The sequence below is a fragment of the Cloeon dipterum genome, chromosome 3 (assembly GCF_949628265.1).
Source record: "Cloeon dipterum chromosome 3, ieCloDipt1.1, whole genome shotgun sequence".
Lineage (NCBI taxonomy): Eukaryota > Metazoa > Arthropoda > Insecta > Ephemeroptera > Baetidae > Cloeon > Cloeon dipterum.
The window spans coordinates 11,735,884-11,750,028 of NC_088788.1; the positions used below are offsets into that span (position 1 = coordinate 11,735,884).

At 40.4% G+C, this 14,145-nt stretch overlaps 4 protein-coding genes across 4 annotated transcripts; 2 read left to right on the top strand and 2 right to left on the bottom strand.

The window, feature by feature from the left end:
* Positions 1-183: 183 nt before the first annotated feature.
* LOC135938883 (uncharacterized) lies at positions 184-2,679 on the top strand. The gene is made up of 5 exons (XM_065482891.1): positions 184-344; positions 436-646; positions 1,932-2,017; positions 2,078-2,219; positions 2,371-2,679. Exons 1-5 carry the CDS (start codon positions 264-266, stop codon positions 2,520-2,522), a joined length of 672 nt encoding a protein of 223 aa, XP_065338963.1. The 5' UTR covers positions 184-263; the 3' UTR covers positions 2,523-2,679.
* Positions 2,657-7,403, bottom strand: Plekhm1 (Pleckstrin homology and RUN domain containing M1). Its single transcript, XM_065482889.1, has 9 exons — positions 7,262-7,403; positions 6,849-6,982; positions 5,908-6,465; positions 4,460-4,840; positions 4,286-4,404; positions 4,008-4,227; positions 3,362-3,487; positions 3,143-3,307; positions 2,657-3,089 (listed from the first exon to the last, which is right to left on the bottom strand). The coding sequence occupies exons 2-9, from the start codon at positions 6,858-6,860 to the stop codon at positions 2,991-2,993; spliced, it is 1,680 nt and encodes a 559-aa protein (XP_065338961.1). The 5' UTR covers positions 6,861-6,982; positions 7,262-7,403; the 3' UTR covers positions 2,657-2,990.
* On the bottom strand, positions 7,199-7,930 carry Tcs1 (Threonyl-carbamoyl synthesis 1). The gene is made up of 3 exons (XM_065486711.1): positions 7,778-7,930; positions 7,262-7,708; positions 7,199-7,207 (listed from the first exon to the last, which is right to left on the bottom strand). The coding sequence occupies exons 1-3, from the start codon at positions 7,928-7,930 to the stop codon at positions 7,199-7,201; spliced, it is 609 nt and encodes a 202-aa protein (XP_065342783.1).
* A 1,376-nt stretch (positions 7,931-9,306) lies between these two features.
* Positions 9,307-13,215, top strand: cry (cryptochrome). The gene is made up of 6 exons (XM_065482890.1): positions 9,307-9,481; positions 10,459-10,898; positions 11,138-11,373; positions 11,429-11,935; positions 12,521-12,677; positions 12,733-13,215. Exons 1-6 carry the CDS (start codon positions 9,343-9,345, stop codon positions 12,862-12,864), a joined length of 1,611 nt encoding a protein of 536 aa, XP_065338962.1. The 5' UTR covers positions 9,307-9,342; the 3' UTR covers positions 12,865-13,215.
* The last annotated feature ends 930 nt before the right edge of the window (positions 13,216-14,145 follow it).

Here is a 14,145-nt window from a genome sequence, read left to right on the forward strand (position 1 = left end):
CCCCTCCTGTCAAATAAATTTTCCTGCGTTTACGTGGTTATTGTTCTGTTAAATAAATGGTGCGAAAGGGAAAGCGCACGCCCCTGTATTTACAGCTCACGGAAGAAATGGCGAGGTGAGTCTAAGTTTCGCAGGGGTGGGCTTAGGGGGTGCGCGCCACCAATGCCAATGTCATGCGCCAGCAGCACAGCGGGTGGTGCAGAGGCGCCAGAGCGGCTCTACCACAGGCGCCGATCGATCTCTCTGCATCACCACAGAGAGCTATGGCCGCGGTTGGGGTGGCCAGGTTTTGCTTTGTCTTCAGCCTGCGGCAGGGATGCATCATCATCGCCGTCGTCCAATTGGTACGAAATGCCCGTTTTTCCGGTTTCTCTCAAAATTTTTGAGTCGCAAAGGAGCTGAGCGCGAGTAAGTTGAATTTATTGTTTTGCGCAGTTCCTGTCAGCAGTGGCCCTGTTCCTGCTGACCCTGGGCTTGGCGAATGCTCAGGACGTGGCAGGCATCCTGGCTGCGGACATGGAGGAGTCTGCCATGCACGACGACGACCCTCAGGCCCTGCTGATGTCGCCGAGCAGCGACGGCCTGCCCAGCTCACCGCGCTCGCACAATGAGGAGCAGCTGCTCAGGGCAGAGTCCCTGTCCAAAGGTGCTCGACATTTCTAGCCTCGCACGCCTTTCACTTCCGGGAAATCGCAAATTTTATTTGGTGACGAGTCGTGTTGTGCACGAATGCGTAATAATAAATATAAATTGCAAAGTGTTGCGCCACTGTGTTGTCATGACGATGCTCGCGGCGGTTGGGTTAAAAATGCAAGGACATTGTACATTTCTTGCATGGGTCAATCGAGTTCCAAGCTGCAGTAGTGACGCAGTTTCGACTATTTAAACATTTTTAGCTTTTGAACATTGAATTTACAGAAGAACACATAAAACTTCAGTCCAGTACATGTGAAAGACAGAAAAAAGCAATTAGGCTGTGAAATTTAGACAATTGACTATTTTTTCTGTGCTTCCAATTGTTGCGGTACCATCAAATGATGAAATTTTAATACTATAATTATGTATCTGAACTATACTTAAAACATCTAAAAGCGGCTAAATGAGTTAAGAGTGCACGGGATAAGTGTATATTTTTGCTTTGCGCGCTAGGATAATTCTTCCACGGTTAATTTTTTGTGGAAAATCGCTCTTCCTTTCCTTTGTTGGTCTTTATCAGTTTAGAATTAATAACAAAGGTAACTTTTATTTTTTGTTTTAAAAAGGTTCCCTTATTTATTTTTAATTCGTGCACTTGGTACAGTTCTGCTCGTTAAAAATGACGAATATCTTGAAATTTTTGATGAAAATTTAAGATTTTTCGATGAAAATAAGTAATTTTAAAAAAACGAGTTATAATTGTCCCGAAAAATCGTCTAAAACGGTCTTGAAACCGTCTAATTTGCACGGGAAAACAGTCTAAAATAGTCGACTGGGATTTAAAGTATTCTTATGCAAAAAAATATTTGAAATGGATATATTATTAGATGAACCATTTCTGGTCATGATTAACATGCAGTTTTAGAATGGCTTGGGTAAAAAATTCGAGCCAAGAAGGAGGCCTTGACCTGAGACATAAAAAAGAGAAAAGTTGAAAGATAAAAATATTCATGGTAAAAAACCCCTTTACATAAATTATTTGAAATGGATTACGTCCTAATTCTTGATCGTATCAAACTAAGATTTACTTCTTCGGGGAAAAAATTAAATTCTTAGGCTGGGTTCAGGTTCGCTTAATTTTTGGAAACAGCTAGATGGGAATTTTCAAAATTGCAATAATTTTCGAAAAACCCTTTAGGGGCAAACAAAAAATACAAAACAAATATTCTAATAGGAACTATTGTGACCTGCTGAGGACCACGTTCTAAATAATTTCTAAACTGTTGATTTTTCAGTGATCATTTCGTGTGTGTATGCTGGGTTGGCCCTTGCAGCCGTGAAATTGGTTGCCTGTGTCCTTCTGCTATACGGGACCTTAATGGTGGGAAATTTCCAGCTCAATTTCCGGCGACTCAAATTTCACCCAATTTTAATATTTCAGAGGCACAGGCAATGCCTGCTTCCCTGGTGTTGCGTGGTGCTGACCGAAATGGTATTCGTGTTTGCGGGTCTCGTCTTATGCATGACCAAGGGCAACAACCATCACACTACAGTGCTCTTTGCTGTTGGCACAGTCCACTTGAGTGAGTTCTACTTATTTGTATTTTGCTTCAATTAGGTTAACACAATATCTTTAGCAAAAAAAAAATTATTTATATTTCTATCAGTCGTTTAATCTCTTTAATAATTTAATATTTTGTGACTCTTTTTTTAAAATTGTCATAACATTTCTAGTGATCCTGTCGTACTTGTGGAGCGCTGTGGTCAACTTCTACAAGCAGCTTTGCATGCAGGAAACCCTGCACGGCTCAGTGCGCCAAGTGACCGCCACCGACGCTCGCAACACAGGCTACCTGCAGTTCTCCAACAAACCGTACAGCGTCTAGCACACCAAACGTCCAGCTAATCAGCCGCTTAATACCACTATTACTACAACTACTATATTTAATTATGATAATTATTATCTTACTAATTACTTTCAGTAATTTAAACAGCAATACACAACAATTAAACAATAAACTAATTACTTAATCACGCTCAAAATAGCGCATGTGATTTATTTAACTTTTTCTTCTGATATCCCTTTTAATTTTGTCACTTTCTATCAAACAGCATGGTCTTGCATACAAATCGAGAGCTTATGATTAAACTGCAATTGTGATAACAAGCACAGACTGAAGTACAACAGTAATATTGTGAACTCCAGAGGCAGATAGTTTTAGGGAATATTCTAAAACCATTACTAAAAAAGTTAAAATTCCCTTTGTGACCGCAAATCCGAGATTAGGAAAACCCGTACAGAGCACTTTGATCCTCGACTCACTTTGGCATGACTGTAGACTTTCACTGACCACCTATGGCTGCTGATCTCTTCGCCTCCTCCTCTCGCACTTAGGACACGGCCTCTTAGCGTCGAGACACCCGACATGGAACACCGCATTGCAATCCGGACACTGGAGCAAATAAATTAAAATCTGAATCCTGGCTTTCCAGAGTTCTTTAATACCTTGAATGTGTTGTCGAAAGGAAAGATTGGCTTGGGATTGGAGCACACCTCGCAAATGAACCCTTTCTGGTTGCACAGCCAGCACGAATTCACGTGGTTTTTCGCGTAGTCGACGACCGCTTCGAGGCGCGCTGCCAAAACTCCGCCCGGTATTTGCTGCAGATCCTGAATCACAGGTCATTAATGCAGATTCTATTACTTAGCACGCGTTGCGCATACTGATATTGAATAAACATGGACGTGCTCCAACAGATACTCTGCCGTTCTCCGTTTCAACTCGGCAGCAATTGGCTCTCTACAGGTAAAGAGGTATCCTCGCAAAAACGTCAGCTGAATTCTCAATTGCTGCAACAATTGATATTGTTCTTATTGACTTGATAGAGCAGAAAATTGCTTGATGAGAAAAAACAACTGCAAAAATAATGAGTATGCTGAAAGTAGATAATATTGATATCTTTTTAAGGAGTGTGTTACATAGGAAAAATCTCTAAAGGAATGAGATTTCTCCAAGATTGTACAAACAGTATAATAAGTATATTGAAATGTAATTATTAAAAAATGAAATGACAGTATGAGAGATTAAATTCAATTTCACTAAACTGAACAATCTTAAAAAATAAATTTTCATTCTGTCTTGAGATTTTAATTTCCTGTTTTAAATCTAAAAATTTTGCTACCAGTCTAGATTTTATTCCAAAAATTCCTGTGCGGATAAAATTAAAATTATTTCATCATTTTCACACTAATAAGATTTATTTTTAAATCAATTATAAATAAAATTAATTTAAACAACGCATATTTTTCAAACTAGCAACTAGCCAATCCAGCAAACACCCATATTTAACTGAAAACGAAAATCCCTTACTTGAAGTAAGGCCATGTCAGGGCAGCACTCATAAATGGTTGGATTTGTGGCTGCAACATCTATTAGTGGGTGGTCGGCGATTTCAGCCAGGAACGCTGCAGCTGCTAGACTGACGCGTCGCTTTTTGAAGTCCCAACTGTGCAGCACGCGCGCCGGAATCAACCATTCTTCTGCACTAAAACAGTGCTCGCAGAATAAACCACCAGTCAAGTAACACATTCTACAGAAAAATAATTTCAATAAGTATGCTGCACAGAAAGACGAGATAAAAATATTACTTTGCTTTAGCAAATGACAGTCCTAACGATATTCCGCAGTCCAAACATTTGAAATCTTGCTCATCTAAACCAGCTTCCCTGGCCAGCTTGGGAAGGCATTTAAGCATTTGCCTATATTCCTGAAAACATAAAACGTTTAATCAAGGAAACGTTTAAAATATGTTTACAACTTACTGGGGCTGATGGAATTGCTACAAAATCATCTTTTTCCTTGGGCTCCTCTACTTTAGTGAAGCGTTTTAAAAAGTCATCAACGTCTGGAGTCCTGATACACGCCCCTGAGAACAGGTTATAGCTCTCCAGCATGGCATCGTAGCTCTGGATCGTGTCCCTCCTTGCTCTCGGCAGTTCTGGAGAGTCTGAAGAAGACCAGCCACTGTGTCCGGAAATTGTGATCGGTCTCGCTACTTCTCTCTCTTCTTTCTCATCTTCTTCGGCATCAGGAGTTTTTGTTTCTTCCTCCCAATCAACTTCATGGTGTTGACTTAGTAACATTTTTAGAGCTTGATCCTCGTCGATAGGAACTGTCCAGCCAGCAGACTGTTCTGGTTCGGGCTGAATCAATTTGAAAATTATATTATGGTAATCCTCTTCTTAAGAGTAGAATATATCTTAATGTTCTTCTTCTAATTCTTTGAAACTTAAATGCTGTGTAGGGCACAAAAAATTAATGAATTTTTGAGTAAAAAATAATTTATGTTTTGAATTAGGACTAGTTTTAAAAGCTCTAAAAATAAGCTGATTTCTAAGAAAAAAGTAAACTGTTTTAATTATAGACTTTTTGCCGTGCAATTTAGACGGTTAAAGAAAAAATCTCCTGAAGCTAACATTGTTTAGAGTTATTCATGGTTTCCTCCAAATCTGAATTTGAAACAGAGAAAACGTAGTGCGATTTACCTTCTCTGTTTAATATGGTAAATATAACTGTTTGTAATTTTGGCTTTTGTTAAACGTTTAAGTGCGTATTTCTTGAATTTCCGCCAAAATGAACAAGGGACAATTTTTTTCATATTAGGAAGGTGTGAGAATTATTTGAAAAATTTACAAAAGTAGCGTTTCTTTGCTGAAGAAAATGAATACAGTTTAAATGATTAAAATTTTTTAGTGACAAACAATGAAAGAATTTCTGTCAGTGATTCAACAGGTCTTGAAATAAAAATATCAACAAAACCTACTTTAGCTTGCGGAAAAACTATTTAGACTAAAAAACAGATCAAAATAATGGTATGGCTAAATATTCCACTACAAATGAAACCATAAGGAAAATTTCCAGACGCAAAACAAAAATTTATACCATTATCCATGGGTTTTAACCGATTTGGACGGTTTAAGACGCCTGTAGAGATTCAAAATATCATGCAATCCCTTGATATTGCATGATTCATATACAATTGATTTTCCCAGTGTTTGAGGAAATGGAATTTTTTTCACGAATTGTTCATGGTATTAGATTTAATCAGGTCAAAAGAAGCCAGTAAACCCCCGGCTGGAAAAATCCGTCAAATAAAACCAGCTGGCTAATTGGGGAACCTACAACGACTGGAAGCTCATTGTCAGCAAAGCCCATTCACAGTATCAGAACGTACTGTTAAGGTTAAATTGTACAGGTGCTTGTGCCCTACCTCTATTATTTCCACCACTTCTTCTTCATGTTCAATGCCAGAGGCGACATCCTGCGCGTGAGCAACAACTGAATCTGAAGCAGTAGACCAAACGTTCAGCAAACTCGAGTTGGAGGGCAGCTCAAAATGCACGTGCTGCAGTCCGAGGAGCAGACGGTGAGCCACGTCCCGCGCGTCAGGGTCTCGAAGAACAGCGTTTCTGTTATACAAAGGCCTGGCAATGTCCATAACTCCCACATAGCCTGCAAGCGAGCCGTCCGAGAGGCAGAGCCGCAACCACGCGCGGCACCGACCAACGTCCGTTCGGATTTGGTTCAGTCTTTGCACAGCCGCAATAGAGTCTTTGTGCGCAACCTGCAGAACCACTGGCCAGAAGGTGCTCGGCGCTGAGAAGAGTCTGGCCGAGAAGCTGTCTTTCAAGCCGTGCAGGAAAACCGCCTCCAGGGACAAGCACAGCGACTGAGACGCCTCGCAGTGCGTTATAATCGGCCCTTGCTGTGACGCCTCCAGTTGCACCTCCTTCACTGACTCTGACAGTTGCAGCAAAATGTTTTCTTTCTGGAAATTTATTGTGAGTTAGAAGGGGAAAACATTTTGCTATTTAAACAAGAAATAAAAATATTGTTTCCTTCAGAAAATTTAAAAATATAAATTTAGCAAATTGAACTATTGAATTTTTAGGAGGGGTAAAGTAATTAATAATTTTCAGTTGGTTGTCCTGCACATTTAGAAAAATCGTAAGAAAGCTTAAAATTGACAAAAATACAGGAGAGCTGACTTATCACTCGTTTTTCAAAGTCCATAGTCAGTGTGCGCACAAATCTTTTGTATTTTGTATCAATAACAATAATTCCATTCATTCATTAAATTAAATCCAAGCATATAAGTAATATAATTGTTCCAAATTCTTGAATGCATATTAAAACAAATGTCTTTATTACCGAGTTACTCATCTTTGAGTAATTCCGTGCTTGTGTAGCAGCTCTAGAGTTTTGACTTCAGCCACACCAGCTCTTACGATGTGGTATTTTCCGGGGTCACTTAAATCGACAACAGTCGAGCCTCTTCTTGCAAACTGTGGACAAAATTTTACATGATAATATTTCGCAGTGAAAATACTTTGAATTTAAATCAACAAAGATGTTCAGGATAATTACAATGATGTGGAACTTTGAAATCAATTTCTAGATTAATAAATCACGTGTTACTCCGCAATATTTGAAAGTGGTGTCCAAAAATTTCAGATTGCGTGAACTCTACATTTGGTTAAAATTATTAATGCGGAGAATACTTATATAATCTATTGTATTTAGAAATTCCCAATTAAATAAATGGTTTTCAGTGGAATTCTAACCTCTCCTTTCCCAATGATTCCACCGTCAAAAACAGCTTGTAACAGGGGAAAAAGATTCTGGAACTCGTCGATTGACAGAGCACTCGGTTGTCCACTCAAATTGGCTGAAGTCAGTGCCAGAGGTCCGCCCAACTCATCAGCCAATCGGCAAGGAAACTCTAGTCCAGGAACGCGGACACCGACCAGAGGAGGATTGCCTGGCAAGTCGAGGTGTCGCTCCAAGGAGGGCCGCAGCAGGAGGGTCAGCGGTCCGGGTAGAAGGTCGTGCAGCAGCTCGTCGGAAAAGGGCACCTGAGCCCAGTCTCTCACTTGGGACACCTGTCCCAGGCAAATGGCCAGGGCCTTCCTCTCTGCCCGACCTTTGACGTTGTACAGCTGACGCACTGCTTGCTTATTCCGGGCGTCCGCGGCAACGCCGTACAGCGTGTCCGTCGGCAAGGCAACCACCTGGTCAGAACGAAAATATTTACAAGATTTGATAAGAAAAACTGCGACTCATTCGGAGGTGTGACTAACGTGTCCTTCTAGAAGTAGACGAGCGGCAGTGTCGACGGCCGAGTTGCTTGGATTGGCGCCGTCCACGCGCACAACCGGACAAGCCGGATCGGCCAGTTTTGTGTGGGTGCCTCTGCTTGTCAATCTGACGGTTGTCACCAGCGATCTCAGCATTTAGAATTGAAATATATTGGAAAATTCCGCTGGCACGTTTCTCGAACGGAAATAACAAAACCAGAACAAAACAGTGTGCTCTCCGCAGTCCAGCTGTAAAATCACGTGGGGGCGTGGTCGGTCAGTTGATGGAGGCCGTTGGTTGGATCAATTTTTTATTATACGTATGTGTTACCGCGAAACAATATTATGCACCCAGCATCTAGACCCTAGACCACAGAGACCCAGAGTTGAGTTATAAATTATGAAAATATACCAAAATGAAGGATATATCCTTCGAATATTATTCGACCCTGATTTGATCCTTTATTAGAGCACTTTTTACTTACGGGTGAGCTCAGTGACGAGAATTTTGGCGCACCAGGGGCGTTTCCTGAGCCCACTGGTAGCTTCCCAAGGGTTGAATATTGAACCTAGTAATTCCTAATCCTATATGAATGAAAGCTTGGCCGTTCCAACGGGGTGCAAATATCTTGCAGATCGAACCAATACAAAGCCCGTCAGGGTAGATATGGAAATTTATTAATTTGATTTAGTTTTTCGAGGGCGACACCCTGCGACACCATTAATTTATGGCTTAACCTCAGGAGTGACACAAAACATTTTCCGACCGATCGTGCATTTCAGACTTTCTCACTTTTCCCCTGAATTACACAATTCCCGCTGTCCAAAACCTTTGAAAAAATTGCAGACCAGATCAAATCTCTCCTGGAAACTGGAAACACCCTCTGTTACAAAATAAAATATGTTAAAATGGTATGCAACCCGCTCCACGTCTCTGTTCTGCGGCACGGTTTTCAACTGTATGCCAGGCGCATCAGACATTATACTGTTAAAACATTTTAATAACTCCAAACACTCATTGATATCTAAAATCAATATTTTTGTTCAACGCAAATTATTAAACCAACGAAATGAATTAAAAAAGGTATCGAGTAATTTGCAAAATAATCTCTTCCACTCCCCAGTCAGCTGGCACCAGATAGCTTCCCAGGTTGAGTAATTTTTGTTTGAATGGGACCACGAGAAAGTTGCCATAACCATTCATAGGTCATTCATAGGTCTAATTGTTGGCCACTACCGCTCTGAATGAATGAAGTTACACGAAACAAATTTGGCGTTACACGTGCTTGTAATATTTTCCTTTTGTCTATAAATATGTAAGCAGCGAAATTATTCAACCTAGGGGCTCTGTTGCAAACATTCTATTGTCTTTCGCAAACACAAAGGGGGTGAATACGCGCATATCGATCTCGCGAGGCCCTCAGGTGTTATATGAGAGTTGAATGCATTGGCAGGTCTCTCCCACACGCGCGCGTAATCGTGCCACGTGAGGCGCCGGTCACGTGGACAACGACGTTTGCCCCTGCTCTCTGGGTGCTCCCGTCATTCAGCAACGCCAGTGGCCCACGATGAATCGTCCCGTGCAGATGTCTGTCCTCTGGTTCCGACATGGTCTGCGCCTGCACGACAACCCGGCCCTGCTGGAGGCGATCTCGGGCCCGCCGTCCATGTTCTTCCCAATCTTCATTTTCGACGGGGAATCAGCAGGTTATTGCGTAACACACTTAACTACGCGCTAGAATTCTATTTTCGCTGCGCGATGCACGGAATTAAAAATCTCACAGCCACATCACGACCACTATAGTGGATCGATTCGCGTCACTGTCACATATTAGCTGGATTTAAAATTGAAAATTGGATTATTTAATTTACTAGCTGAATCAAATTGTTTTCATTTAATTAAGGTTAATATTTTTGCTGAAATGGAACTGGAGAGCTTAAATAAGATTCATTTTTTTATATGCAACGAAGTCATACATCAGAATAAATAATTATAATACATTTTGCAGCTTTATTATACCTTTTACCAATATTAAAATTTTTAATATTTTTATAATTTATAGATAAGCAAAGTACTTCATATTAACATTATCACACGAAAAATTAAATCTTGCACTTTACTTGTAATGTAAAACAATTGGATTCATAAATTTGACAATTAATTTAAAATCAACTATTTCCAACTGAAATTTGTAGACAAATAATTATATGTTATTGTTAAGTCCTTTTATAGTTTTGCTGTTCTAAATTTCAGATTAGATGATTTTGTTGATTGAAACGAAAAATGCAGTGGGTAGAACAGTAAAAATCGTGGAATTCAATCAGGTCAAGATTAAAAAAGCCATAAATGGTCTGGGTTTTTGAAAAATTTAGTCTCTTCCCTGTATTAACTGTCGAAATTAAGTCTGACTTCTATTGAATAATCTTAAATGAATGCCAGTATCTGGCTCAATCTCGATTTAAAAAAATATATCCGTGGACCAATTATTCCGGTACATTAAATTCTAAACTAATTTTGAATATTAACAACCCTAGCAACGATGGCGACTGTGATATGCGCATTAGGAAGTCCAACAAAGTTACGAGCCTAAATAGATTCTAATCTTTGTATTTGTCCTCGCTGATAAACCACAAAATTAATGAAAGACAAAAAGTTACATAATACAATATTTAATCCTTCCCAGGCACAAAGGTGATTGGGTTCAACCGGATGCGGTTCCTGCTCGAGTCCCTGGCAGATCTGGACCGCCAGTTACGGAGCGTAGGAGGCCGACTGTGGCTCCTTCGCGGAGACCCAAGCAAGATTTTTCAGCGGCTGTGGGAGGAATTGGCCCTGACTAAGGTGTGCTTCGAGCAAGACTGCGAGCCCATTTGGAATGAGCGAGACCAGTCGGTGCGGGCGACCTGCGCAGAAAGGGGTGTGCGCTGCGAGGAATTCGTCTCGCACACCCTGTGGGACCCGAAGGCCGTCATTTCTGCGAACGGAGGCTTGCCACCTCTGACGTACCAACTGTTCCTCCACACCGTGTCCACTTTGGGAGAGCCACCGAGGCCGGTTGAAGATCCTGACTGGACTGGCGTTACTTTTGGAACGCTTCCGCCTAGGTTGATGAAAGAATTCCAGGTATTTTTAAATTGGGAATAAAATGTGTTAAACGCAGATTCTCGTTTTTCAAAACGTAAATTTTATTTTTTTGGCTCAATCAATATGATCTAGCCCGTCAGTCCCGTTTTTTTTAATTAAATTAGTGATAAATAAGCTGGATAATATTCAAATTTAAAAAATTGGGATAGTGAGAACGAGCTACACTGTATAAAATGAGAGTGATCAACAAAAATTCTTGACATCAAATTATACTCCAGGTTTTTGATGAAGTGCCAAAGCCAGAATATTTTGGGCTGTCCCAGCCAGGCTATGGGTTGGTGCGATGGATTGGAGGGGAAACTAGGGCTCTCCAGCATTTGAGGGAGCGGCTGAATCAAGAGGAACAGGCTTTCCGGAAAGGGATAATCCTCCCTAATCAAAGCAGACCTGACCTCCTCGGTCCACCAACCAGCCAAAGTGCAGCCCTGAGATACGGCTGTTTGTCTGTGCGAAGGTTAAAAATTGATTCACTATCTTAAAAACGAAATTAATTAAAGTGAAATTGATAGATTCTACTGGAACTTGCATGACCTTTTCAATGCGGTGAGCCAGGGTGACCCTCCAGCGGGACTTAATATCTCAGGTCAGCTAATTTGGCGCGAGTATTTCTACACAATGTCCGTTTACAACCCGCACTATGCTGAAATGAGCGCCAACCCTATCTGTTTGGACGTTCCCTGGGACAAAAACCCAACATACCTGGAAAAGTGGAAAAAGGGCCAGACAGGATTCCCTTTCATCGATGCGGCCATGCGCCAGCTAGTCAGCGAAGGGTGGATCCACCACGTGGCCAGGAATTCCGTCGCCTGTTTCTTGACTCGAGGAGACCTTTGGATTTCTTGGGAAGATGGCCTCGCCTTCTTCCTCGAACATTTGATAGACGCGGACTGGTCGGTGTGTGCTGGAAACTGGATGTGGGTGTCCAGCAGCGCCTTTGAGCAGCTTCTTGACTGTTCAAAGTGCTTGTGCCCTGTCAACTACGGCCGCAGACTTGACCCCTGGGGAGAATATATAAAGTAAATATTTATATGGTTGCCAATAATTTATTCAGCTTAATATATGTTCAAAAACAGACTTAACTTTAAAATGGTTTTTCAACTACTTATTTCCTTTTTTAATGTTGGAATTTTATACCAGTTTTTATTTAACTAATAGTAAGTCATTTTTATAAGATAAATAGTGTTTAATTTTTCCCCAATCCAGCTGTTTTAGCTATCACAATTAATAGAGAAAAAGTATTTTTTTGCAATATCAAATAATTCTATCTTCTTAAACTGGCAGGATCCTCACTCACAATTTTTTTGCGCTTCTAGAGTGCAAAATTCATTATTAAGGGAAGCAGGAAATAATGTCTATCGTTTTAGCATAATAATTTACCTTGTCATTTTTATATTGTTCCTAATTTGACTAGTCTAACACAGATAAAAATTATTTAATTTAAATTCAAGAGTCAAATTAAAAACAAAAACCAAAAGATATGGTCGCGATTGATCTCATAAAATTTGGCTTTCAGTTAATATGTATCAATCATGCAACACTAGATTTATTGAGTTTAATAAATGGGATAGTCAAGTTTATATAAAACTAAAATTAATTTTCAGGCGGTATGTTCCTGAGCTGCGGAACTTACCTGTGGAGTACTTATACGAGCCGTGGAAAGCGCCTCTTGATGTGCAGAGGGATGCTGGTTGCATCATAGGAGACCACTATCCAGAAAGAATCGTGGACCATCAAAGAGCCTCCAACCAAAACAGACAGGTATTTCAATTGATTGAGGGGTTTGAATGGATTTTAATATAAAATAAATCTGCAGTACATGGAGAATATCAGAAACAGCTTGTTGGAACAGCCAGCTCACTGTTGTCCTTCAAACCAAGACGAAGTGCGTCAGTTTATGTGGCTTCCTGACGAGTGCGTTGGCCATATTACAGCGAAAATTGCATAAGGATTCGTCTCCAACTGCAATGCAGTGGAATCTCACAATGTTATTGATCTCTATTTGAATTATAAATGGGTTGTTAGCTTGTCATTTTAAATAAATGTTTAACGACGCGGTTGTCATCTTTGTAATTTAAAATTATAATTGATTGCGTTGCTTTGATCAGAATGATTTTGTGCTGAAAAGATAAATGTGTCTGATAAAACCATTGCCGTTTAATGTAATGTGTTGCACGTTTGTCTAAAAATATTTGATGTTGAAATAAGTACTTGTCAAGCCAAAAATATACACTTTTAGTTTATTTAGATCTGTAATATGTGATTTAAACTTAAATAAAGAATGCCAAAATAAAATGCACCATTTTGAGATTTGATGTAAAATTAGAATTTATTTTAATTAAAATCCGAAATAACGTTACATTATGTTGGAGGAAACTGTAACAAATATTTTGAAAGTAAAATTTGTAAAAGAGATCTCAAACGGAATGAAATTGAATTAAATTATAGTCTAGACCGGCCGTGACGGGACTCTGATGATTTGATGAATATCAAGCACAGCTATATACTAATTTCAGAAAATACCCATGTAAGAGATTGATTATACACGCAGAGTGTGGGCCCTAATATATGCAACCCACGTGGAGCAGTTAAATCTTTTCCACTTTTTGGCTCGCCAATTTGCCGATTTGACCTACGGCCGCGTTATTGTTTACGAAAGCCGACACGAATTTTTATGTCCATATTCATTTGGGCGAAAGCATTTTACAGAGGCCGTGGGTTTCGCACTCGTCAAAATGAAAAACTTGGCTCCGAACGTAAGGCAGCCATATGCTCTGCACAAAGTTCACGATTCCGATAAATCAAGTCATGAGGCTGTTCCCCACAAAAGCGAATGGCATTTATTTTCTCTCTCTGCGGCATTGCGTCAGGGCATACAAACATTAGATCCATGTTGGCGATTGTCATTGTCACCTCAGTGCACGCGAGAAGACAACCCTAGAGTAATTCCTTCGCCATAAGCGTAAACCTCATTTGAATACAAGGCGGTGGCAGCGGAGAAAAATGCTGCTACATATATGATTAATCCGGCCGGCGCACACATGCTCTTCGTACTCGCAGTGTTCGCTCGCTCGTTCGCTCGCGCGCAAGGAGCACAAGATCTGCAGGGCTTGTTTGACGCAATAATTTCAGCGCCGCACATGGTATGCTGATGCGAGATGCATAAAGCGCTCGATTGTTGCCTTTTATCGAGTGGCGGCCGCCGTTGAGACCCAATTTCTAATTTTGT